This window comes from Hipposideros armiger, unplaced genomic scaffold, assembly GCF_001890085.2.
Source record: "Hipposideros armiger isolate ML-2016 unplaced genomic scaffold, ASM189008v1 scaffold_932, whole genome shotgun sequence".
Lineage (NCBI taxonomy): Eukaryota > Metazoa > Chordata > Mammalia > Chiroptera > Hipposideridae > Hipposideros > Hipposideros armiger.
Genome location: NW_017732282.1, coordinates 514,600 through 538,756, shown reverse-complemented (window position 1 = coordinate 538,756; position 24,157 = coordinate 514,600). Strand labels below are relative to the sequence as shown.

Below are 24,157 nucleotides of genomic sequence, written 5' to 3'. Positions count from 1 at the left end.
ACATATCCAGATATGTATATATATATATGATCTAGTCTTTAAAACAATTCTATGTGATAGTGGTACAATCATCATCAGCAGCAGCAGCAGCCCCATTGTACAAAAGAGGAAACTGAGGCATAGGAAAAGCTAAGTAACTCCCTCAAGGTCGCACAGCTAGCTGGTAACAGAGGCGGGATTCAAACTGGGTCCGCCCAGCACTATAGCCCATGATCTTGGACACCATGCTGCACTGCCTCTCCACTGGTGAGATTTGGCAACTGTGCACTTCTGGGTATTCACTTTATAATATACCTGTGGTCTTTTTTATATTTAGATCATGTTTGCCATGCAAGCGACCTCATACTCTAAGAGGAACAAATTCTATCCCACAATGGGACACTTCAGGTGGAAACTGTGAATGCCCATCTAACCTTCCTCTTTTGTCTCCACACCCCCCTTCACGCGAACTCTTCATTAATTTGCCTTGCATTTCTTACCCCAAATAGTTGTCCTCTGTAAATGGTACAGATTGATTGGAGCATACTTTCATATCGTTTTCCAATTTATGGTCCCAAATCTACCAAATTTACAAGACAAACTCGGTGGAGCTTCGCTTACAGTGGAGGGCCCTACAACGCCACGGGAATGCAAATTTCAGATAAATACCCACCTTCTTTGAAAACAAAACGGTGGCTTGTGTCAAAAGTCTCTCCCGCGTGGCCCCCGCAGCAGCAGGGCTGGCTTGCTCTGGCCCCTGGCGGGTCCCCGAGGGCGGTGTCCTGCGTCCGTGTGGACCTAATGGCCAGCCTCCGCCGCCAGGCTCAGACGCGAGCGCACGCTCTCCCGGCCCTTCCCCGCTTGTGCTACGCTACGGGCGAGTGTCCCAGAAAGGAGTTATGCGAGTGGGGCGTTGGACTTCGAGGGGAAACGAAGATTCTAGTCCTCATTTCTCATCCTTATTCCTCACCCTGCTGGGACTCTATTGCTGGAGTTATATCCCCTTGAAGATGAGCGACCAGTGCCGCTGGTGCTACGATGCCGCCCGCCCCCCCATTCATGCCCAAACAAGGGCAGAATCGAGAAATAAAGAGGAAACGAGGAAAGAAATAAGCGGGTGTTTCAAACTGATCAGGGTGGTACCGACGTGGCGGTGGAGTTGGAAGAGACAAGCGAGGAGACCCGGCGGAGGCCCGCGGCGGCTCCGCCCGCCGGGGGCGCAGGGGCGCTGGGCGCTGGGCGCGTGCGCGGTGCTGCCCCAGCCCCGGCCGCCGCCGCCGCGATGCCTATTTTAGTCAAAGCCGCTGCGGGCGCGGGGACCCGGCACGCGCGGAGGAGCCTCGGGACCCACCAATCTGCCAAGGCCTTCGCGTGGGGCGCCCGTCGAGCTGCCGCGACGGTGTCCCCGGCGTCCCACCGCTGCTGCCCCAAACTTTGGCCAGCGCCGACCAGGGTCGGTGCCAGGGACAAGCCAGGTAAGGAGCGGGAGGCGCAAATGCCGCCCGCTGCCCCCGCGAGCCTGGCTATTTGCAGCAACGCGCTCCTGGGGCTAAATCGGGAAGCGAAAGTTGGATCCCTGCTCTACTGAGAGCAACTTTGGCTGCTCCGGCGGCAGCTGCCTGTTCTCCGCGCCTCGGCCGCCGGGAGCCCCGCCCTCTCCTCGCTGGCCGCACCCTCTCGGGGTTCCCTGTCCTTGGAAGCCGCCCTTCTCCGCGGGTCTGGGTGCCGAGGCCACACGCCCGCAAGTGTCAGCTGCCGCAGCTCGGGTCTGGCAGCGCCAGCGTCCCGCGGCGCTCGGCCCCCATCGGGCTGGTTCCCGCGCTCTGCCTCGGGCAAACCCTTGGTCAGCTCCGCCTCTCCTCTCCCCGCTGGACTCCCGGGGCTCACTGCCCCCCGATCCCACTACGGCTCCTCCTTCCCTCCTGTAGGGCCGCCAGGTCCCGCGTGGAGGCGGTGCACGGTGTCGCCCCCAGTCCCGGAGCTGTGAGTGCCAGGTAGGGCGCGGCGCTAAGTGTACATCCCTCTTGGCCCGAGAGATCCGGGTCAAGAACAGTTGACTCTGACCCTCCTTCTTTAAGGAACCAGGTGAGCGGGGCCCCTAGGGGTCGTAGATGGTTAGAGAACCCGAGATCCTCGTCCCCCCTACCCCCTGCGCCCCCGTTTCCGATGCTTTGGGTAACGGATTTGTTGGCCAGACAAGTCCCAGAAACTGCTTGCCTTTGAAGCCAGAGGTGCTTTCGAAAAGACTCTTGGCGGCATAATGTCCTTTGCCATTCCGAATTGTGCAAAAGGTTCCGTTACAATTACAGAATGAATTGAATAAGCCTACTAGCACGACTTTTGCTCATTGCTGTTATCTTTCTCATTTTTGTAGTTTGGTGAAGGATTAAGGTTAGTTTCACCATTTAGCTGTTTAGCCCTGCAAACACCTATTTGAAAATCAAAAGATAAGCAGAACTTTGCTAGAGCAGGGAATTTAAGGAATTAGTCTCCAAGGAAATAATAGGAGAAAGAAAATTTTTCTTAATTTAGTCAATATTAATCTGAATGTTTACCGGTTTACCAGCCTAATCTTCCTCATTAGACCCATTCATTCTATATAAGGATAGTTAAGTGCGAACCAGTTAAATCCACTAATAGGTATCAAAGGAAGCTGAAACTGGTAAGATCCTATCAATATTTATTGACAATAGGTAATTGGCATTTCAAAATAGATATATAGATATATAATAAATATATAATGTTAATTATTATACAATAGAATACAAACATATAGAAAATTAAATAAATATATAAATTATATGTATGTACATCTTTAATAAAGTGTAGTGTATCAAAATACGTTGTAGGATGATCCCATCTTTTAAAAATTCATATTATTATTTCCTGGTTCTTGGGTCAGTAGATCGTAGTTTTCCTATCATTTATCTTGGACCAGAAACTGGTGCTTCTCGTGCTACTTGAAGAACTTTTAAAAGCCTAAAACTGAACTGCAGCGAATTAGTTGGCAACACAGGTATAATTGGGTGGATGTGGGGAGGTAAGTAGGTATTAATTAGCTTATTATTTGAATATGTATTAGAGGCTATTAAAACTTGAAGAGGTTTCAGAGACCATCTAGTCCAGCTGCCTGTAGCCCAGCCACATCTGTTCCTAGGAAGAAGCAGACCCAGGCACACATAGACCCTGGCTTGTGTGGCTCCCTGGGGCTTGTATAGACGCTGACTCTCTCAACCTCAGGAAGGGTAGTCTCTCTCCCATCTTTACTACTGAGGTTTGGTGTCCCTTTGGTATGGATTTCACCTCTGCCTCTGGCACCCTCTATAGAGGCTAGGCCTTGGATATACATAGATGATTATGACACTGTCCCTACCTCATGGAGAACAGAGAGTAGTTAGAAGAACAAATAGGACAATAGGAATGAAAGCACATTCTAAAGTGTGGTAGAAATGGGAGTTAATTGTTAGCTTATGTAATGCTAGTACATAAGCTGATATTGACGTTAGCTTATGAGTGATAGAGGACATTTAATATCATTCTCCCTCCTGCAGAAATTATGAGATTAATTCTGATTTGGTTCTTGAAAGCAAACTTTTGTGTAAGTAGAGTTATTAAAATAATGATACCTGGTCAACTATTTCTCTTACATTTATGAGCTATTTCAGAATTATGTGAAGAGATTTTTAATTGACTTAATCATTTCATTCACTTTTGTAAGTTTGTGTGTGTATGTTTTTTTATCATTTTAAGAGATGTGGAATTTCCACATTTGTGTAATGACATCCTTTGAAAATGCCTAGCCTGTATCAATTATTCTACAACCCAAAGCCTTTATGTATGATGAAAAAAAATTAATGGAAAAGTACGGTTAATGTGTTTCTTATTTGGAAGGAAATACATATTTCTAAATGAAACCTAAAGTTATATTCAGTCCCCATTTGGCATTCTTTTCCTGAACCAGAATACTTCACATATTCTGTAAATCTACATAGTTTTTGTCAGAGATCAATTTTTATAATTAATAATAGAAAGAATTTTTTAAGTACCAGAGATGGAGGACAAGTAATATAGTCAGAAAGTAGTGCCACTTTATGTAAAATGTATATTCTTTGAAATATATTTGCTACAGACTTTAATATTAAATAGTTAAATGTATATTCATAACTCCTCCTACAACAAGTAATATGGAAGTTTACCACTTTTCAATTTGTGAGATGCAACCAACTAGGATTTTTATGGGAAAGAAAGTAGGGATTTAAATTAGACACTAAAAGTAGGAGTAAATGTTATATCTCTCTATGTATATAAAAATGATTATAGTAATATGTAGTAATGTATTTATTATGTATATATGATAATGTAGAATGTATATATGTATGATACAATGATTTCAAAATAATATAAAAATAGAGCCTTCTGAATATCCTAAGCCTTCAAATAGTAAATATGAGAGTGTTATGTTTTTTTGAAAGTGTTAAAAAAATCAATTTTTCCAGTTATTTTTTTCTGTGTTTGCATTCAGTGTCATAATAGAAATATGATGGAAGACTATATTAAATAACTTTGCAATTGCTGTGGTTTATGAACATTGGTGATTATCTTTTAATCTAAATTCCATCATTCCATTTTCTCCAACCTTCATGTATGTTTATGTACATATATATAGATATTACAGATATATATAGACATATACATATATACAAATGTATAAGAATAGTGCACTATGCTAAGTATTTTATATATTTTATTTCATTTAATGATAAAGTTAAATGTTAATCATAAAAATCAAATGAGGTATTATTATCATCATTTAACAGATAAGGAAATTGATACATTTAATTTATGATAGAGCCGGGTCTGTCTAATTTATAAGCACCATAGTAATCTATTTACCAACACAGTCATTTAACTAATAGTTCACAGAAATAATTCTGGTATAACACCTCCAGGGGTGATAAGATACATCTGCCATTTTTATGATTGCCTTTTGTTTATTTGTTCTTACAGGAATTTTCAAGATGAATTTTACCGAATCTAGACCATTCACAGAATCAACTGCAATAGGTTTTACACCTGAGTTAGGAAGTATTGTACCTGTGCCTTCCAATGAGACCACTTGTGAAAACTGGAGAGAGATACATCATCTAGTTTTTCATGTAGCAAATATTTTTTTTGCAATTGGGTTGGTTATTCCAACTACTCTTCACCTCCATATGATACTTCTTAGGGGGATGTTAACTATAGGTAAGATACCTAACTGAGAGTTAACTTTTCCATTACTGGATTCAGATCAGCTTTGCCTTGGGAGCTTCAGAGAATCCTTGTCAGGTCAATAGCATACCAAAAAATATGTCTTTGTTATCAAATTAGCAGTATATCAAGTAACTTAGAACATAGGCCTTCATGTGCTATATGGCTCCCTTACTTACTTTAGATAAACCTTTGTATGTTTTCATATGTTGTTTAGATTTTCCAGATACCAGAAAATCCATTCGTGTGTAAGAGTGTGGACTTTGGAGCCAGATTGTGTGATTTGAATCTTGGTTCCAACACTTGCTTATTGTATAACTGGGGCAAGTGATTTAACCTTTCTATACCTCCGTTTCCCTGTGTGTCAAATAAGGGTAAAAATAATACCACCTCCTGGGATTGTCGTGAGAATTAAATGAGTGTGTGTGTGTGTGTGTGTGTGTGTGTGTGTGTATACACATTTGACTGATAATAGTGCCTGGCACATAGTAAGTATTATATAGTCTTGAATATTATTATTTGAATAGGCATTTACTTGCAGTGGCCAACAAAGCAACATTGGGAGCAAGAACAATTACCCAGACACAATAGTTCAAGTAAAACTCTTTTTTTGGGCCCCAGTAACCCTGATGAAGCAGATTAAATTGATTAACATCCAAATACTAGAACAATCGAGTTATTATTTTAGCCAGTGATTCTTGACAAATTACTCTCTGTAATTCTTCCCCTAATGATTCATTTATTCAGGTGCATTTTTGAGCACCTGTAATGTATCAGACAAAAATTAAAGATGGTAGTCTCCAGCCTTGAGAAAGATACTCTTTGGGAGGCTGGAGAGAAACAGATGGGTAGTCACATGTGATGCAGGTGTGTGCCCAGTGCCAGGGAGAAACGGAGAGAGTGACAGGCTTAGCAGGAAGGTGGAGCAAGGTCCCACTGGGGAAAAGACGTTGGAGCTGGCTTTTGGAAGATGAGCAGGATTTCTTTGAATGTGAGTGTGTGTAGTATCCAGGTAACAGTCACAGAGGAGCTGAAAATTCAGCACATAGAGGAATAATAGAGTAGTTCATTGTGCCTAAAACGTGAAATATGACGTGGAATGGCCAAAGAAGAGGCTAGAAGGGTAACTATAAGGTAGCTTGTGGGACTTCTGTGTCTGTTATCTCTAAAATAAGGATTGCAGCAGGAGGAGCAGTGTTGAAGTAAAGAAAAAAAGAAAAAAGAAACATGTAAAAAGCAAAAGCTAGTTATGAATTTGAAGAAAGATGTTGGAGGGAATGGAGCAAGGAGATCATTTAATCCAGTACTTTATAAATGAAGAAACTGAGGTCTAGAGAAGATAAATGACTCATTGAAAACTAAGGCAGGAAAGTGGCCTACCCAGTTCTGTTATATACTTCAGGTCCTCCAGCTTTCTAGTCTGCCCTTCCATTATGTTACCTTGTCTCCTTTAAGTAATAATATTTTAAATTTCTGTGGAATTTGCTATGAAATATTATTTAAAGAACATTTAAAGTTTTACATTTTATGCTGTTATTCAGATGCCCCAAATTATTCTGATGAAATAAAAAATTACAAATGAATAACTTTTTAACATGGGAGGTTAGCTTTTATATGTGTGTGTGTCATTGATACATTTGAATCATATTGAGAATTTTATTTTAAATTTAAACTATATATTGATTCTCTCACCATAAAATTGATAAAAACTGTTGATATTTCATTTAAAGTAAGAGAATTGATAAGAAAAACTAGGAGGATTTCCATAGATGAATGGATAATTACCAAGTGAAAATTCAGATGGTTAGAAGATTTTGGTATAATAGTCAAGCTCACCAATAATCATGGAAATGCAAAATACAATACAAAATTTGTCACTATAAAATCAAGCGTTTTCAAATTTTATAGTATGGACAACTTGATACTGGGATTTCTAACTAGTGTGATTACAAATTTGTTAGAAAGGCTTTGGAGAAAAACTCTTCATTATCATCAAAAGCTATGAAGTTCACTCTCTTGACTGACTGTCAGGTAATCTACCAGAAGCAGTCACAAAACAAATCAATTTTTACATATAAAGATATTTGGCTACTTATCAAAACTTATACCTCAAACAAATCTCATCTGTCCACCAGTAGAGAGATGGTTAAATAAATTCTGCTTTAATCAGTTACAATTGATGTAGGATATTTCTTGTGCCGGGGTCATGGTCTCGTGAAGCTGAAGAATGGAGACACGGATCAGAGAGGTAGAGTTTGTAGCAGAGGATAGTTTTATTAAAGCAAGAGAAAGGTTACAGCTCCCGAGCAGGAGGGGGTACCCGGAAAATGGAATGCCCACTAGCTAGAGTAAAAGGCTTGAGTTTTATACTTTTTTTCTGCCTGGGAGGGGGAATGTTGAAATACGGTGCCTGTTGTTACGGTATTTATCAGATTTGTTCTGTTGCTCAGCTTTGGGGAGGCCTTTCGTAATGTCCTCCAAAATGGCTTTGTTGCTCTGGGGCATGATTGATGTCTCTGTTCTAGTATGAGGGAGTTACCCTATAATTTTGAAAGGAATGGCTAGTTTTAAAGAATGGCCAGTTTGTTTGTTTTTATCTTTGCTCAGTCTACCAGGGAATTCCTGACTGCCTGATATTATACTAACTAACCTGTCTTACAATCATTAAAAATTATATACATGAAGAGTTTTAATGAAATGGGAAAATCACTACAATAAGTAAAAGCATAGGTTTTAAAATTACAGTAGTTTTGCCATCAGGTAAAAATGCGTAAAGACTGTAAGAAAGTATCAAACATCAGTAGTGATTTTCTTTAAGTAGTAGAATTATGGATATTTTCCCCCTTTTAAAAAGTACTTTCTAACTTTACAAATATTCTGCATCAAAGGATGTTTTTCTTTTTTGCTAATCAGACAAAAACACAACATGAAAGTCAATGTGATGTTTGGCTTAGGTATTTCTAAAGTGTGTTTATTTTACATAAAAGGGATAAGTTTATTAAGCTTCATGGTGAAGCTATTCTAAACATCTAACCTGTTAACTTTGTTCTTCAACAGGATGTACCCTTTATATCATCTGGGCCACTCTCTACCGATGTGCCTTGGATATCATGATCTGGAACTCTGTGTTTCTTGGTGTCAACGTTTTGCATCTTTCATATCTTTTGTACAAGAAAAGACCGGTAATTACTAAAAATTAATTAATGAGGAAGAAATTTGAAAACTAAAAGTCTTTTAAAGTACTTTGTTCAGACTTGAGAATGAGCATCTAACATCTTTAGTGCCTTTAATATCATTTCTCTGAAGAAGAGACTTTCTGTTTATAGATGCCTGAAAGTGAAACATTTGAATACCATGAAATGTGTTCTACAAATGAGTCTTTAAAACTTTTTGAATCATCGGGGCAATTTAGATGAGAGAACATGAGACTATTCTCTCTTTTTAGTCATATAACTTCATTATTTCTTTTGTCTATTGATATTCAAATGTCATTTGGGAATATCTTTGCCTACTTATAAAATTAATTGCTCATGGGGAACCTCCATGAACATACTACTGATTTGTAAATAGTTCATGCTATTTTTTCATGCAAATTTTTTAATTTAATGCCTTTTTTCTTATGCAAAATATTCATTTAAGGAAATCACCATTTTTGATGAGTTAACTTTTTCTTTTCAACTCTTCTTTATATTGCTGTGTTTCCTTGGTCATACCAAAAACAAAAAGATGTAAATAGAATAGGAAAACAGCCTGGCTTCAAGAAATCACTCCCTACATGTCTACTGACTGTCCAAGGCACACACACAAATATTCAATAAAGTAAAAGATACAGTGCTCCACCTAATCTTATGGTGAAGGCCAGAAATGCATGTCGAAAACAAGACAATTCACAGGAAATTACAATTTGAATGATACAGATGGAATAGGCGTTCCACTATACTATAACCTCGTCAAACATTGCAGCCCAGCCTGCTTTGCCTGCTGTCTTAGTTTTCTGGAGGTTATACTGTGTAATTCACCTGAAAATCTTAGGGACACGTGAAAGCAACGGGCTCTTTCCCTCATGTACCTTATGTGTTGAGTCTGGCATTTGTGTGTCAGCTATAATTCTTTTCCATGTGTCTTCCTCATTTCCGGGTCTCTGCTGAAGCAGCAGGTTCTGTCTGACATGCGTTCTCATAGCAGAGAGAAAAGTACAAGAGAACAAAAGAGAAATACCCAGTGTCTCTTAAAACATCTACTCAAAAGGGGCCTATGTCAATTCTGCTCACAGTTCATAGGTTGAAGCAAGTGGCGTGGCCACGCCTGATAATGTGGGGGTACGATGGGGTAAGGGGATGTATAATCCTCTTACAGGGCTTGGGAGCAGCAAAGAGTTGGGAACAGTATTACCTGCCACACTTACTGTTGTATTCCTTGTTCCTGTCAACCATAATTGGCACATAATAGGTGCTCAAAAAAATGTTTGATGAGTGGATGCTTTCAAAGAGAAGAATTAGAGCACATCATGAAGGAATTGGGACTTGAGTTAAAACTTGGAGGATGAGCAGGTTATGAATATCAGTCACTAGATTCTTCGGTTCATATGTTCATTCCTGTGCCACATTGGCTAGTGTGCATGCTGGAAGCGGGAGTAAATTAATTTAAACATTCATTACCACCTCTCTGAAGTGGAAGAGCTAGATGGTAGTAATAGTGAGGATTACAGTTTCTGAATATATCAGACCTTGCTAGAACCCCAAGTTTTGAACATAAGGTTCAGAAATTGCTGATGTGGAAGCACCAAATAAGTAAATCACTTAGCATCAGTGATTTTGTTTCTTCTCAGACTGTAAACCTACTTTTTTGAAAAATATAAATGCTGGTTCTTCATTAAAATGAAACAGCACGACAAGAAGAATATTGGCTGCAGTGACGTGAATAGCTCTCGTCACCTGGGTCTATAAACTTCATAGTGTGACCGCCAAGGACTTCTTCGGGATGGATGATCACTTGAACCTAAAAGTTCATTGACATGCAGTACAGTTTTCCCAGACTAAGCTGGGCCCAAAGAGGGGGCACGACCTGTGCCTTGGGTCATATGCTCTGACAACAGAGGTGACTGAGCTATTTTGCTTTTCTCTTCCTCCAGTAGCCAGCCTTACTTGCCAGTGGGTTCTCTATTCTACAGAATTCATTTAAGTTTACGATAAACTCCACTGAAACCCTTTTACACTCTTCACTTTGCTTCAGAATAAATGAGAAGCAATGATTGCCGCCGTAGATGTTTGTTTTCCTATATTGATGCATTAAATGATAATTACATGTAGATAAAATACTTAATGTATTTTCATAATAGAAAATGCTAAAGTTGAGAAGGTGACTGTGACAACATTCAAATCTCCACAGTTGCTTTATAGCACGTAGGGAGAGATGTGATCAATAGTGCAAATCTTCTCCATACAAGCTTAGTTCAGTTTAAGGGCAAAAGTGCCCTTTTAGCATCTAAACTTATATCACCACTTATTCTCTGGGTAAGTTTCCATTGACTGAAATACAGAAGGGCGATGGTATGTGTTGCAAATTTTTTTATTTCAAAACCGTATTGAGACCACAGAAGCCAATGTTTCAGTGTTGCAGTGTGAGTACAGCATCTCATCATTGCTGCATTTCAGGTAAAGATTGAGAAGGAACTCAATGGCATCTACCGGCGATTGTTTGAACCACTCCGAGTGCCTCCAGATTTGTTCAGAAGATTGACTGGACAGTTTTGCATGATCCAAACCTTGAAAAAGGGCCAGACTTATGCTGCAGAGGATAAAACCTCAGTTGACGACCGTCTTAGCATTCTTCTGAAGGGAAAGTAAGTGTTCTATGGAAATTGAAATTCCTAGTTTGCCTTGAATCTTCTTGTGGCCTCTGGAAATGAATAGAAGGGAATATTGCCAAGTAAAGGAGGAAGCAGTCACAGAATTTGTCGGTGCATTTTACGAGTGCATCTTGGAATGCTGCAGAGCGACATGTTCAAGTTACGTAGAATTTCCTGCTGTGAATCTTAGTGATGTCAGACTTTCAGCTGTGAACGTTTTCAACCTTTTTTGACCCTTTTATTTAAAGTTAATGAGTCAAAATTGAAGTAGGTTTAAATTGGACATTAAAATTCAAGAAGCTTGTGTATGTTTCAGAGGTGTTTATTTTTTGAATATCACAAATATAACTTCTAGGAATATCAATTTCTGAGCAGAGAGCTAATGTAGATTGTTCTGGAATAATTATTAATACCAACCTTTTTCTCTCAAAAGAGTCTGAGTTTGAGTAATAAGTCATATGGTTACTCTGGGTATAAGAGCAATGATACCCATTGGAAAGCACATGTTTGTGGAAAAACTGGAACATGTTTTTTTCTTAGCGCTGGTGAAATTTATTTTGAAATAAATACTTGTCTTCATGAAGTGCTTTTAGTTATGTCAGTTATCAGTAGATCTTTAAAACCTTAGTACAAAATATAAACCCATAAGGTTATAGAGATTTTAAGGTTTGTCATGTCATTTGTGAAATATACATTTATTAACATTAATTTTTGTTATCAGAATGAAGGTCTCCTATCGAGGACATTTTCTGCATAACATTTACCCCTGTGCCTTTATAGATTCTCCTGAATTTAGATCAACTCAGATGCACAAAGGTGAAAAATTCCAGGTATGTTTCGGCATATATATATATTTTTAATGTATTTTCAGTTGAGGTATAATTGACATATAACATTATATTAGTTTCAGAACAACATGATTCAACATTTGTATATATTGCAAAATGATTACCCCAATAAGTCTAGTTACCATCCATAACTATACATGTTATAATCTTTTTTCTTGTGATGAAAACTTCTAAAATCTGGCATGATTTTTAAGAAGATTGAAACTAGTTCATATCTCATTAAAATCCAAAGGATATTAATAGACAAGTGGCCATGATTTATTGAAAAAAGAGGTTACTATGTGGTATATATAGTATGTACCACATATAGCACATACCCATTTTTTGTAAAACTTAAACAAATGTAAAACTTAAACAAAATAATGTGTCTGTGTACACAAAAAGAGGCCAGGAAAGATATACTCTAATTTTGTCATAGTGTTAGCATTGTTATTTCTGGTTTATAAGTTTTATTGCTTTTTTGTTTTCTTCCCTTTTCCTTATTTGAATTTTTACAATTTTTCCATAGAAAACATCTAATGCTTTTATTATGAAAAAAAGGAAAATATCAGTTGTGAATAATCAATGTTCCTAAAACATGTAATTGGTTACTTTTATTGGGGAAAAACAGATAACTGGCTTTGCCCTAGGGAACTTATTTTGTTAATTCTTAAGAAAAATCTAATCACTTTACTCTTTTATATTTAATGAATATCTTTAAGGGCAAAGAATGATAAAATGCATAGTTATAACACTTTGAATGTGGACTACACAGCGTGATTCTTTTTGTATCTTAAAAAATAATTGCGGCATGATGTGGCACTTTGTTGTGATGCTTTCTGTAAGTACCCAGACCTCCTATTTTATTCCCCTCATTATGGGTAGGAAAGTAACCACGAAAATGGGTGACAGCTTTAGTCTCAGCCTCTAGATAAACAGAAGTAAGGAAATATCCTCAGAACAGGGTTGCTTATGAGCAAGAGAGTAAACCTATGCAGGTAGGAAATAGAATAGATGGGGGTGTTATTGCCTGAGGGAAGACAAGTCAGTTTTTCCTGATGACAAGTCTTATTTTTGAGTCTCATTTTGAGATGCTGTACAATTTGGGATGCCACATGGAGATTAAAGGGAAACTTTACAGACATACAGTTTAGCTTATTTGCAATGGTTTTAGCCCTGCCCAGCTCCCCAACACCTGAGTAACTGGCCTGAGTGACCACGCAGCTTGTTGAAGTTATGTATAACTACTAGAAGGTCTCAGATAAGTTTACTAACTGGGTACAATGCTGTTCCCAAGCTGGTCGAGCTTAAGCTATAGAAGGAGAAAGCAAATGCTATATCCTGGCTCCTCTAATTTACACTCTGACCTTTTGTTTGTGAGGGTCAGCTATGCACTGAGATTTATGTTCTTGCTGTTTCTTTAAGCACCACCATCTACAAACTAGCACAGGGTCACTTCTTTCCCCTATTTTTCTTTCCCCTGACCTCCTTACAATTTATTTTTCCAAAGCCTGACTTTTACCTGCTGCATCCATTTCTCTGTGTATAGTAGCAAGTGCTTTTACACAATAGCTGGTCTCATATGATCCTGAAGAGACTGGGATTTAGAGAGGTATTGAACTTCTTTTGTTTCCACAAACAAATGACCCCTAAGAGGCCAGGGATATAACATGCACTATCTTTTCCACTGAACCTCAGGTTATATTTATAATTGGGTTTAACAAAAAAGGAATCCCTATCACTAGTTACAGTTCTTTCTTCTTGGGGGCTGGAGATTGGGGTTTGGAAGTTGAGAAATGTTCCTGATAATGGCTATGAAGATTCCAAAGACATGACCAAAATCGAAGTACTGTAGCTAGATGAAGGATATTTATTTAGCCTTTAGAAACACCAGTCAGCTTTTCTCTGCATAGAGGCCAGTGTGGCATTTCCTAGTTGGTCAATGGATAACAACTACGCCAGCATCAGCGAACCTGTATCCTGTACAATTGGTGCAGACTCCATCAGAGTGAGCCCTTGGGAGAGATTGTGTTTTGATTGTTTACAAAATGTTCCCACTGACAGTTACTAAAGAGTAAAAATAGCTGTTGCACATCTCTGTAGGGGTATATTGCCTCTTACAGAAGCAAGTTCCCAAATGAAAAACCTCACGTGTTCCTAGGGCCAATTTCTTACTACCTGTGCCCATGGCAGAGGACACTTGAAATTGTCAGTGGTCAAACTGCTCCACCCATTACCCGGCAATCCTATTTTTCTCTAACTCTGAACAGTTACAAGTATTCTGATGAGGAGCTACTTCCTTTGAATTTTTATTTCTTTCAATTTATTCTTTGGTATGGGTATAATGAATTATACAATAAGATGAAAGGAGGAAAGAAAGCCAAATGGACTCAATGACTATCCCTTGAGATTGCACAGCAAATATTTAGGTACATGTGGTAATTACAATGATACATACAGTGATAGAGCTGAAAAAACAGATTCTGAACTTACGGCTGCTCCCTAGGTGCTTACAGTCATTTTAGTACTTACAGACCAAAGTTGCTACTTAGAACTGTTCATAGAATCTTGAGTTTCATTATTACAAAAAGTTGAAGTCAGATCCAGTCAAAATGGCAGAGTAGCTAAAATCTGTGCTTACCTCCTCTCACAACCATATCAAAATAACAAACTAAAGATCGGCCATCACTGAGATTGCCTGAAGTCTAGTTGAATCAAAGCCCTACAACTATGGACACGCAGAAGAAGCCACCTTGAGACTGGTAGGAGGGGCAGAGACATGGAATGGGCTGGTCCCATATCTGCGTGTGACTATTAAAAATTGGGAAGGATATCTAGGTTCTGGAGTCCCCCCCGGGAGGAATGAGGGGTCTCAGTCCCACACCAGGTTCCCCTGTCCAGGCTTCCAGTGCCAGGGAGAAAAGTCCCCATAACTTCGGGCTGTGAAAACCAGTGAAGATTGTGGCTGAGTGAGACAGAGTGGCTCGAGTCCCAGGTGCTCCTCTTAACGGGCCCACACATGGACTTAATCATTGTCGGACTCACTCACTCTGAGCTCCAGTGCTGGGACAGCAGCTCAAAAGGCACCAGGGACATATGGGGAGGAACCGAATTGTCTAGCTTCAGGGTGAGGGATGGAAGGGCAACAAAAAGCTAAAGGAGTTCATCAACACCAAACCAAAATTACAAGATTACAAGGAATCTTAGAAGGGACTTCTTCAAGATAAATATATATATATATATATGAATAATAAAATGGCACTAACTACATATGTATCAACAATTACTTTCAATGCAAATGGATTAAATGCTTCAATCAAAAGAGGGTACCTGAATGGATAAGAAAACAAGATCCTTACACATGCTGCCTACAAGAGCCTCCAGATCAAAAGACACACAGACTGAAAGTAAAGGGATGGGGAAAAGATATTTCATGAAAATGGAAGCAAACAAACAAAAAGCTGGAGTAACAATACTTATACCAGACAAAATAGACTTTAAAAACAAAGGTCATAACAAGAGACAAAAAGGACCCAGTAATCCCACTTCAGGGTATTTTTCTGGAGAAACCCAAAACGTTACTTCAAGGGGACGTGTGCATCCATATGTTCATTGCAGCATTGTTTACAATGGCCAAGATGTGGAGGCAGCATGGGTTTCCTTCTATGGATGAATGGCTAAAGAGGAGGTGGTACATATATGCAATGGAATATTGCTCAGCCAGGGAAGGGAATGGGTTCTTGCCCTCTCTGGCAGCATGGATGGACTTGGAGGGTATTGTGCTAAGTAGAGTATGTCAGAAAGAGAAAGATAGATGCAATGTGATTTCGCTTTTATGTGGAATCTAAAGAACAAAATAAACAAAACAAAACTGTTAGATACAGAGAATATTTTGATGGTTGCCAGACAGGAGGGGGTTTTATGGTGGATGAAAAAGGGGAAGGGATTAAGAAGTACGAATTGGTTGTTACAAAGTAGTCCTAGGGATGTAGGGTATAGCATAAGGAATATAGTCAATAATATTGTAATAATTATGTATGGTGTCAGATGGGTACGAGATTTATCGAGGTGATAGATGGGAGGGGCTTGGAGGGCAGGGTGAAAAAGGTGAAGGGATTAAGAAGTACACATTGGTAGTTACAGAATAGTCACAGGGATGTAAAGTAAAGCATAGGGAATATAGTCAATAATATGGTAGTAACTATGTATAGTGCCAGGTGGGTACTAGACTAGTCAGGAGGAGCACTTTTTAAATTACATAAATGTGTAACCACTATGCTGTACACCTGAAATTAATGTAAAATAATATTGAATGTCAACTATATTTGAAAATTTTTAAAAGGGGAGGAAAGGTGAAGGGGAATAAGAGGTTCAAATTTCCATATATAAAACAAATATTAATAAGTCATGGGATGTAATGTCCAGCATGGGGAACATAGTCAATAATATTGTGATAGCGTGGTACAGTGTCAGATGGTTGCTCGACTTATGGTGATCACTTCTTTAGTTCTATAAATGTTGAATGACTATTGTGTACATCTGAAACTAACATATTATTGTATGTTAGCTATATTTTAAAATATTTTTTAAAAACCCAAAAGGTAGGAGTTATGTTTTGTGTTTGGCTTCTTCTTCTTCTTTGCCATTTACATGTTTTTCTTTTGTATCTATCTCCTGCTGTTGCCCTCCCATAGTCAAGAGCATGTCCTGTGCTGTGAAGCCCCAAAATCAAAGCTTAATGACTTTAAGGGAAGAAGACTGTCATAGAGGCAGATGTCCAAGCTCTTGTGAAATAAGTGAACATTAAATCTTAGCGGGTATTTAAATAAAAGTTATCCTAATATTAAGCAAAATTTTTGGTAAAGCTGCAGAGCAATTTAATCTGCCAGTTTTGACTCTGCTATATTTTAAATGCTTATCTGAACTCAATAAGAATTAGTTGAATAGATCACTTCTAGGACATTTTCATGTTCCTGGTATATGAAATGTTGTACAATACATGAAGAAAATAATAAATTGTTCCCTGAGGACAGTCAACCAGTCATACTGTCAGACTGCTGTTTCCGATTCTAGCACATGTAACAATTCCCTCAGACACCCTTGTTCTTGAGGGTGTGGAATTGGCTTGGAATCTAAAGTGAGGGGACTGATCCAGTACCTTGAGGTAATCACAGCAAACGCTTAGTCTAACTCTACCTGAAAGAAATTACTTTATGTGTCCATTGCCCTGTTTGCTTTTATTTCTTCAGTAAATCTCTTATAAGAACTCAAACATGGCACTGCTGAGGTACCCTAATAACTCAAGATGCAAATTTATTTTACAGAAGCTTTAACTATTCCCCATTAAAAATATGTTTTACTTGATGGTTCTGACAGGAAATCATTAAAAATAAAACTATTAGGCAGAAATAAAGCATTAGCTATCAAGTAAAATGACCTCAGTCAATATGCTAATTACCCACTTCCGACTAAATGCCTGTTCTTATGGACATGTAAGTTACTCATACATACTGCAGGTATAGCCTTATTATTAGGATACTATTTTAAAGTTTAAATTTAATAATAAATTAAATATGTTTGAAGTATTCTTCAGCCATCAATAAGAAATGGCTTTGTTAAACAAACTATAGTATCCTATTAAAAGTAATGGTTGCCTCAGTAGAAATGAGGTTATTAAAATAGTTGAAAAGAAGTTAAATGCCTTATCTGTCACCTAGATACAATTTCTTCTCTTTTGAAAGATTGCCAACTCCTTTTTTAATTCCTTGTCCCACCGTACATGAATTATATTTTCCAAAGTTATGTATGACATCCTTGCAAAATGAAGGGACCTCAACTCTCCAAACCCATTTTTCAAACGTTGGGGTGCATGGCTGGGCCACTGTGAGTGCTCACCCAGTGCCCACCTTTCTCTAATCACTCCTATAGAATACTGTTCAGTTGCTTTGCATTTACTTACCCATCTCTTATGATTTCTGGGAACTCCTTAGGAGTGGCTTGACTTTATACTTCTCCTATAAATCTTATCTTTTGTTGTCATATGTTTTTACTTATTGGCTTCCTCTACTAGGATGTAGGCTTCATGCCATGTGTCCAGCTACCTGTTCCTTGTATGAGGGACTTTTGATGGACTGTGAGCCAACTCGTGGTCATTTACCCAGATTACTTTCCATAGGATCATCTTAAAGAACACTGGACACATTGGGTAGGGTTTGGCCCGGTGGGAAAATACGTCTGGGCTGGAAATCAGAAGTGCTCACTCCACCGCTAATTAACATGTGTCGTGAACACATTTTTTGGCACTTCTCATTTGGCATCTAAATGATAGGGAAGAATATTACTACCTGCCTTATTTACTACCGGGCAATTTTGAGGATCCATTTATGTGACAGATATAAAAGCACCTTGAATGTTTAAAAGTATAATATGTATATAGAATGAGTGGCATTATGTGTGACTGTCATTCCTTAGTCATGCTCTACCACGTTCCCCTGTTCTGTATTTGTCAAAAATACTTATTGCCACCTGAAGGTGTCATATCTCTCTATTTATTATCTGCCTCCTCCACTAGAATGTAAGCTTCACAGGGCAAGGATATTGTCTTTCTTGTTCACCATTGTAACCTCAGTGCCTTGAACAGTATCTGGCATTAAGTACGTGCATAATAACGTATGTTGAAAGAATGAATGGAATTTAGTGTTTTATGGGGTCATGGAGCTACTAATACATTTCTTAAATTCAAATATGTTTGGATTTGGAGTTTCCTACTTTTAATATAATAAATAATGGCAAACTTTTTTTTCTAGGAATACTGACACACTTTTTAAAGTAGACAAACCCTCTAATTTGCTAAAGGTCAGATTTCAGCTAGTGACATAAGGCGAGAAGCTGGGATTTGTCTCATTCTGTCTCTTGTAGTAGACATAAATACCCCCTTTTCATCTGAAATATATTTAATTTTGTGACGAACAAAGAGGAAGGTGCTCATTTGAAAATATTTGCTGGGAGGCCAAGATAGGACTTCATGTCAATTTCACAAACTTATATTAATCTCCTACTTGGATAGGCACTGGGTTTAATGTTGAGATGTAAAAATGGTTTTTGCTTTCAACAGTATTTGTGTTCACTTGTTAATTCATGCAATAAATGTGCGTTGAGACCACTCTGTATTAGAAGACAGACATTCAGATGCAAAGGTGCACAGTCTCTCCTGTCAGTGCTCAAGGGAGACAGATGTGCCAGGATTCAGTGATGTGAGTGCCACGTGAAGTTCAGAGGAGAACTGACAGATAGAAGGTCTGTGTGGGAGGAAGGGCTTCTTGACACTGAGCTGTGAGGGCATGACCCCTCACTCTGGAGAAGGGATTTATTTGAGGAATATTTGAGTTCTGCATAGTGCAATTACATTGCTTCCCCACTTTCCTATGTAACAATACTTAAGAAAAGGGTATGGTTTCCCAGTTCTGAGCTAACGGGGGAATGTTTCCCGTAGGCTACCTTGGAGCTACCCTTGAAAGGTCACACTCAAGAAATACCCATTTTAGAAGGACTAGCCATACTTACTACTAACAGCCTCGGTCCTAAAACCAATTCCCGAGTCAGTTTTCTCATTCTCTACTGTGTATTTGCAAAGTCAGCTGGCAGAGGTATTTCATGTATAACTTGGCCTCACAAATCTTAACTTTAGTTCCTTTGCTTGAAACTGTATTCTTAAACCTCTGTTGTAATCTTCAGGGTGTAAAGAAATATTGAGCCATGAATTATACGTCCAACTGGAACATCAGCCTGTGCTTGGTTTTAAAAATCTAATATGTAATTACAGAAGCTTGTGTATATGGATCTTATTTTAACTAATATGACAAATCATTGCTATAATAATATCCATAAGTAATTCTACTCCTCCCTTTCCCCAAATCACTATAATCATAATCCATACACATAGATGTTCTTTTTGCTTTCTGTGTTCTTTGGCAGGTCACCATTATTGCAGACGATAACTGCAGATTTTTATGCTGGTCAAGAGAAAGATTAACTTACTTTCTGGAATCAGAACCTTTTCTATATGAAATATTTAGGTATCTTATAGGAAAAGACATTACAAATAAGCTCTACTCATTGAATGATCCCACCTTAAATGATAAAGTAAGTGTTTTTCTTTTTTTTGTTTTTTTAAAGTAAGTGTTTTCCTGAGTGTGTTTATTTTGTTGAATAAATATGTATAGTGAGGGATGCCTCACTTTATGCAATATACCGGGAGTGCCAAAAAAATATATACACATGACTTGTATTCATCTTTTGTTATCAGTATATACTGAGTATTACAATTTTAATACAGTTTTTTCCTCGCTTAAAATGTGTATACCGTATTTGCCGGCGTATAAGACGATTTTTTGGCCCTGAAAAATATGCCTCCAAGTGGGGGGTCGTCTTATACGCCAGGTACACTTCAGATAGACTGCCCATAGTGCTTGCCCCGTGCCATAGTGGCCTCCCGATGCCCGCCCACTTCATTCCACATACCGTTCAGGCATCAGCAGCGCTGCTGGGTGTATGCTCGGCTGTTATGCGATTTTGCTGTTATGCGATTTTACCACACTCGCAAAATGGCACACAGCCGACCATACACCCAGTATGATAGCGCAAAATCGCGAATCGCGATACCATACTGGGTGTATGGTCGGCTGTGTGCGATTTTGCGAGTGTGGTAATTCGGGTTACCGTATATTTCTTTACATATACATTGAAGATTCGCGATTTTGCGCTATCATGGTGCCTGTTAGAATGTTGAAGAGCTCGCACTTGCGCACTAGTGAGGTCCCAGGGAGATGCTGATGCAAGGGTGGACCAGACTGCTATAGTGACAGGGCGGGCAAACAGGGAGCAGGGACCAATCAAATCAGGTTTTGTATACAGCCAACAGCCAACCACAATACTGCACCATTGTACAGTACAGCATAGAAAATGTCGACCAGTCAAACCCCTATCATCCCTATCATGGCACCAGCCAAAAGAAAGAAGTATGATGCAAATTTTAAACTGAAAGTTATAAACTTTGCTAAGGAAAATAATAATTGTGCTGCTGCAAGACAATATGGAGTAACAGAAAAGATGGTTCGGGACTGGAAATCAAATAAGAAAGCATTAAAGAGTATGCCAAGGGGTAAGTGTGCATTAAGAAGAGGCACCCCACACTGGCCAGAACTCGAAAAACATGTAGCAGACATGGTGGCTCAACATCGCCAAAACGGTTATGTGGTGACACGAAATACAATACGCTTGTTTGCACTTCAGTGGGCCAAATCAAATCTGATATTGTTTTACCTTTTATTTGGTGTGTGGAAGGTGTGCGGAAGAGGGGGTAGTCTTATACGGCGAGTATATAACAAACTCTGTATTTTGAGTGGAAATGTTAGGGGGTCGTCTTATACGCCCAGTCGTCTTATACGCCGGCAAATACGGTACATTTTTTTGGCACCCTCTGTATATTTTCCTGTATTTTCATTAATTAGTCATATGTTAAGTGAAATGGAGATGCTGTAATTTAGAGACCCTTCAAGGAATCATTTCTCAAGAGCAAGGAAATATTTTGTAATTATTATATTTGCCGTTACCTAGAGGTGTCTCTAAATGTCAGGGACCTCCATTTGTGGTGATGGGGTGCTAGCCTCCTCATAGAGAGTCTTCTAAGCAACCTAAGGAAGATGGTAAGTGAGTGGGAGGGAGTGGGGTGTGCAGTCGGCCAGGGAAGGCAGGGCAGTGGGGGTAGGGGTGGGAGTGGGGGTCGGGGGGGTTGCAGACTGAGAAACGCTGACAAACCTCAGCGAGCAGGAAGTTGGTGTTTTAACCCTGGTGTCTTCCATCTTGCACATCCTCCTGTCAGGCTCACTCCCAGAAAGCCGGTAAGTGATAAGAGAGGTATGGGATGGAAGCCTGTGGCAATTCAGTTAGGAATTTCAGAGTTGTTTAGGTTTTCAACAATTTGCAATTTGATCTTCATTTCTCCATGTTTGCTTAGAAGGAAATTAAAAGAATCTCACAGGAGAACTTGCAAAACATTGATAAGTACTGTTCTCCAGGGACTGTGAGTATGGGATTGTGCTCTCTTAAGGTCATCTTATCTAGGCTGTTTATCAAATCAGGTTGGTGCTTATTATTTTTCAGGTTAATAAATGGGCTACTGAGTATATAAAATTTATTATAATGTATTTATAGTAATAGAATACAAATGATAGCTAACATTTATTAGGCACTTACTATGCACCAGATAGTCTTTTATTTCAAGGAAAAGTAAACGCTGCTGACAGGGAGTATGTTCTAAGTCCCATAGATGTCAGAAATCTTAAAACTTTGCTTTGTAGAAGACCAAGAAGTTGGAACACCAGCTCAGCCTTTGCACGCAGATCTCCATGCTGGAAATGAGGAACAGTATAGCCAGCTCCAGTGACAGCGAAGACGGCTTACACCAGTTTCTTCGGGGCACCTCCAGCGTGTCCTCTCTTCGTAAGTTATCCCCAAACTGATAATACTTTAGGTTTCTGATGGATGTCATTGGAACTAGACAAATGACAACTTTGATCAGAAAAATAACTTCACAAGTAACTCTTTGGTAACCTAAAGGTAGCAATAAAAGTAATCACTTTTTCTAGCTTTTCCTATATTCTGCATCGGCTAAAATGCAACTGTAGAACTTTTATTTCTATTTCAGAAACTGTTCACTTGTTTTGCCATATACTTTTCTTAAATACTGGTTCACTGGAATAGTGTGAAAGAGATTCTTATGGTTTGCTGGATATTCAGCTTTGTTGTTTTCAAGATTTTAGTTCTAGTGAAAGCCTAGACCCAGTAGTGTGTTAAAAAAGGTAGCAAGCAACTGCTGAATATTTTACTGCTGGCTGGTTATCTCAGTGTGAGCACCAAAAGTTAACAGGTGATCTGATATGGAATTTTCCTAAAGATAACCACTGAGTCACCTCATTCATGCATCCACCAAGAGGCAAATTTTCCAAGATCCTTCCATAGTTTAGATTGTTGTAAAACATTTTAAGTAGCAATAATGACACAGATATTGAAGATTAATACATAAGTAAAATGAGAGAAACTAAATTATTTCAAGAATTAATTGCGTAAAATTATTTTAATAATTATTCCAAGAATGATAGTATAAGAACTTTGAACAAATTCATGTAAAATAGCGAAAAGATAAATTCTCCCATTGCATAGACTAAAAACTATTAATATTTCCAATTATATGTTAATCCAGAGTAACTTTTAAGGAAATATAGATACACATTCAACAAACCTAATTGTTTATGTAAATGATCTTGCAACTTTGGATGCTTTAGATAGATTGGATTAAGATTTTTAATTATTGCAGGGTTAGGAGAGGCTGGAATTGACAAGACCATGTAATTGGTATAAGCTTCCAAAGCAAAGTCTAGGCATAGAAATGTTTTGTGGACTTAAAGAAGATTTCAGAAGCAATACAAGTGAGAAATTGGACATGGTTGTATTTTATCCCCAAATAACTTTTTGAAAGTAACCGAGGTTGATCAAACTATGCAATCTACTAGCATATCAAATGTATTCCATGCCTTGTTGAAACAGTTTAGTGGTCAATAAGCATTTTCAGCTGGACCCATCTGAACTGCATGCATAGTGATTACTATACTAAGAAAGATCAGCAGAAAGGGAATTGCAGTTAAATATTGTGTGAATTATTTTTCTACCGAATAGCTTCTCTTTGTAGTTCTTACTTTTTTTTTCTTAGTTCTACAGTCTTTTTTAGCAAGCACCAAGAACAAGCTATATATAGTATGAGCATTTGTTGTCTTAAAATCAGTTTTGTTTTTTGTGGTATTTTATTATATAATCTAAATATTTTGGGGGTAAAAACTATTTTAGGGGGAAAAAAGTTCAAGTAGAATTAAAACATGTTTTCATGATTGTATGGCACTTGCCTGCGGAAACCTGTATTTCCAGGTGTTTGGTGGATTGATCACACATGTTGTGCGTACAGACCTGGGTTCTTGCTCTACTACTTATTTGCTGTGTGACTTGGAGTAAGTCACATGACCTTTCTAACCTGACATGAGCTATCATATCTCAGCACAAGCCTGAATCTGGTCATAACTCCTGGTCTGTTTCCTTCCCTGTTCCTTATAGTAAATCATGAGTTTAATCCAAACAGCCATTCCCTACATGGGTAGTTCAAACTTCAGTGTTTGTAGAGAAGTGTGCTGCCCTTGAGTGCAGG

The 24,157-nt window shown here is 38.7% G+C and overlaps 1 protein-coding gene and 1 long non-coding RNA gene across 9 annotated transcripts in view; one reads left to right on the top strand and one right to left on the bottom strand.

Moving 5' to 3' along the window:
* LOC109375344 (uncharacterized) overlaps window positions 1-1,165 on the bottom strand; it is a 112,243-nt gene extending 111,078 nt beyond the window's left edge. For all 4 annotated transcript variants that reach the window (XR_002122554.1, XR_002122553.1, XR_002122555.1 and 1 more), the window contains exon 1: window positions 653-1,165. This is a non-coding gene — a long non-coding RNA (uncharacterized LOC109375344). The remainder of the gene's footprint in view (window positions 1-652) is intronic.
* Window positions 1,166-1,243: 78 nt separating this feature from the next.
* The window catches only part of POPDC1 (popeye domain cAMP effector 1), a 40,492-nt gene continuing 17,578 nt past the window's right edge, over window positions 1,244-24,157 (top strand). Inside the window, exons 1-8 of one of the 5 annotated variants that reach the window (XM_019630692.1) lie at window positions 1,367-1,454; window positions 1,908-1,973; window positions 4,987-5,223; window positions 8,287-8,411; window positions 10,884-11,071; window positions 11,799-11,907; window positions 19,879-20,046; window positions 22,263-22,404. In XM_019630692.1, the coding sequence (XP_019486237.1) occupies window positions 4,998-5,223; window positions 8,287-8,411; window positions 10,884-11,071; window positions 11,799-11,907; window positions 19,879-20,046; window positions 22,263-22,404 (958 nt within the window). In that variant the 5' untranslated portion in view covers window positions 1,367-1,454; window positions 1,908-1,973; window positions 4,987-4,997. Of the gene's footprint in view, window positions 1,455-1,592; window positions 2,065-4,986; window positions 5,224-8,286; window positions 8,412-10,883; window positions 11,072-11,798; window positions 11,908-19,878; window positions 20,047-22,262; window positions 22,405-24,157 lie in introns of those variants that run through there. The other 4 variants (XM_019630690.1, XM_019630688.1, XM_019630691.1 and 1 more) reach the window with 4 other exon arrangements.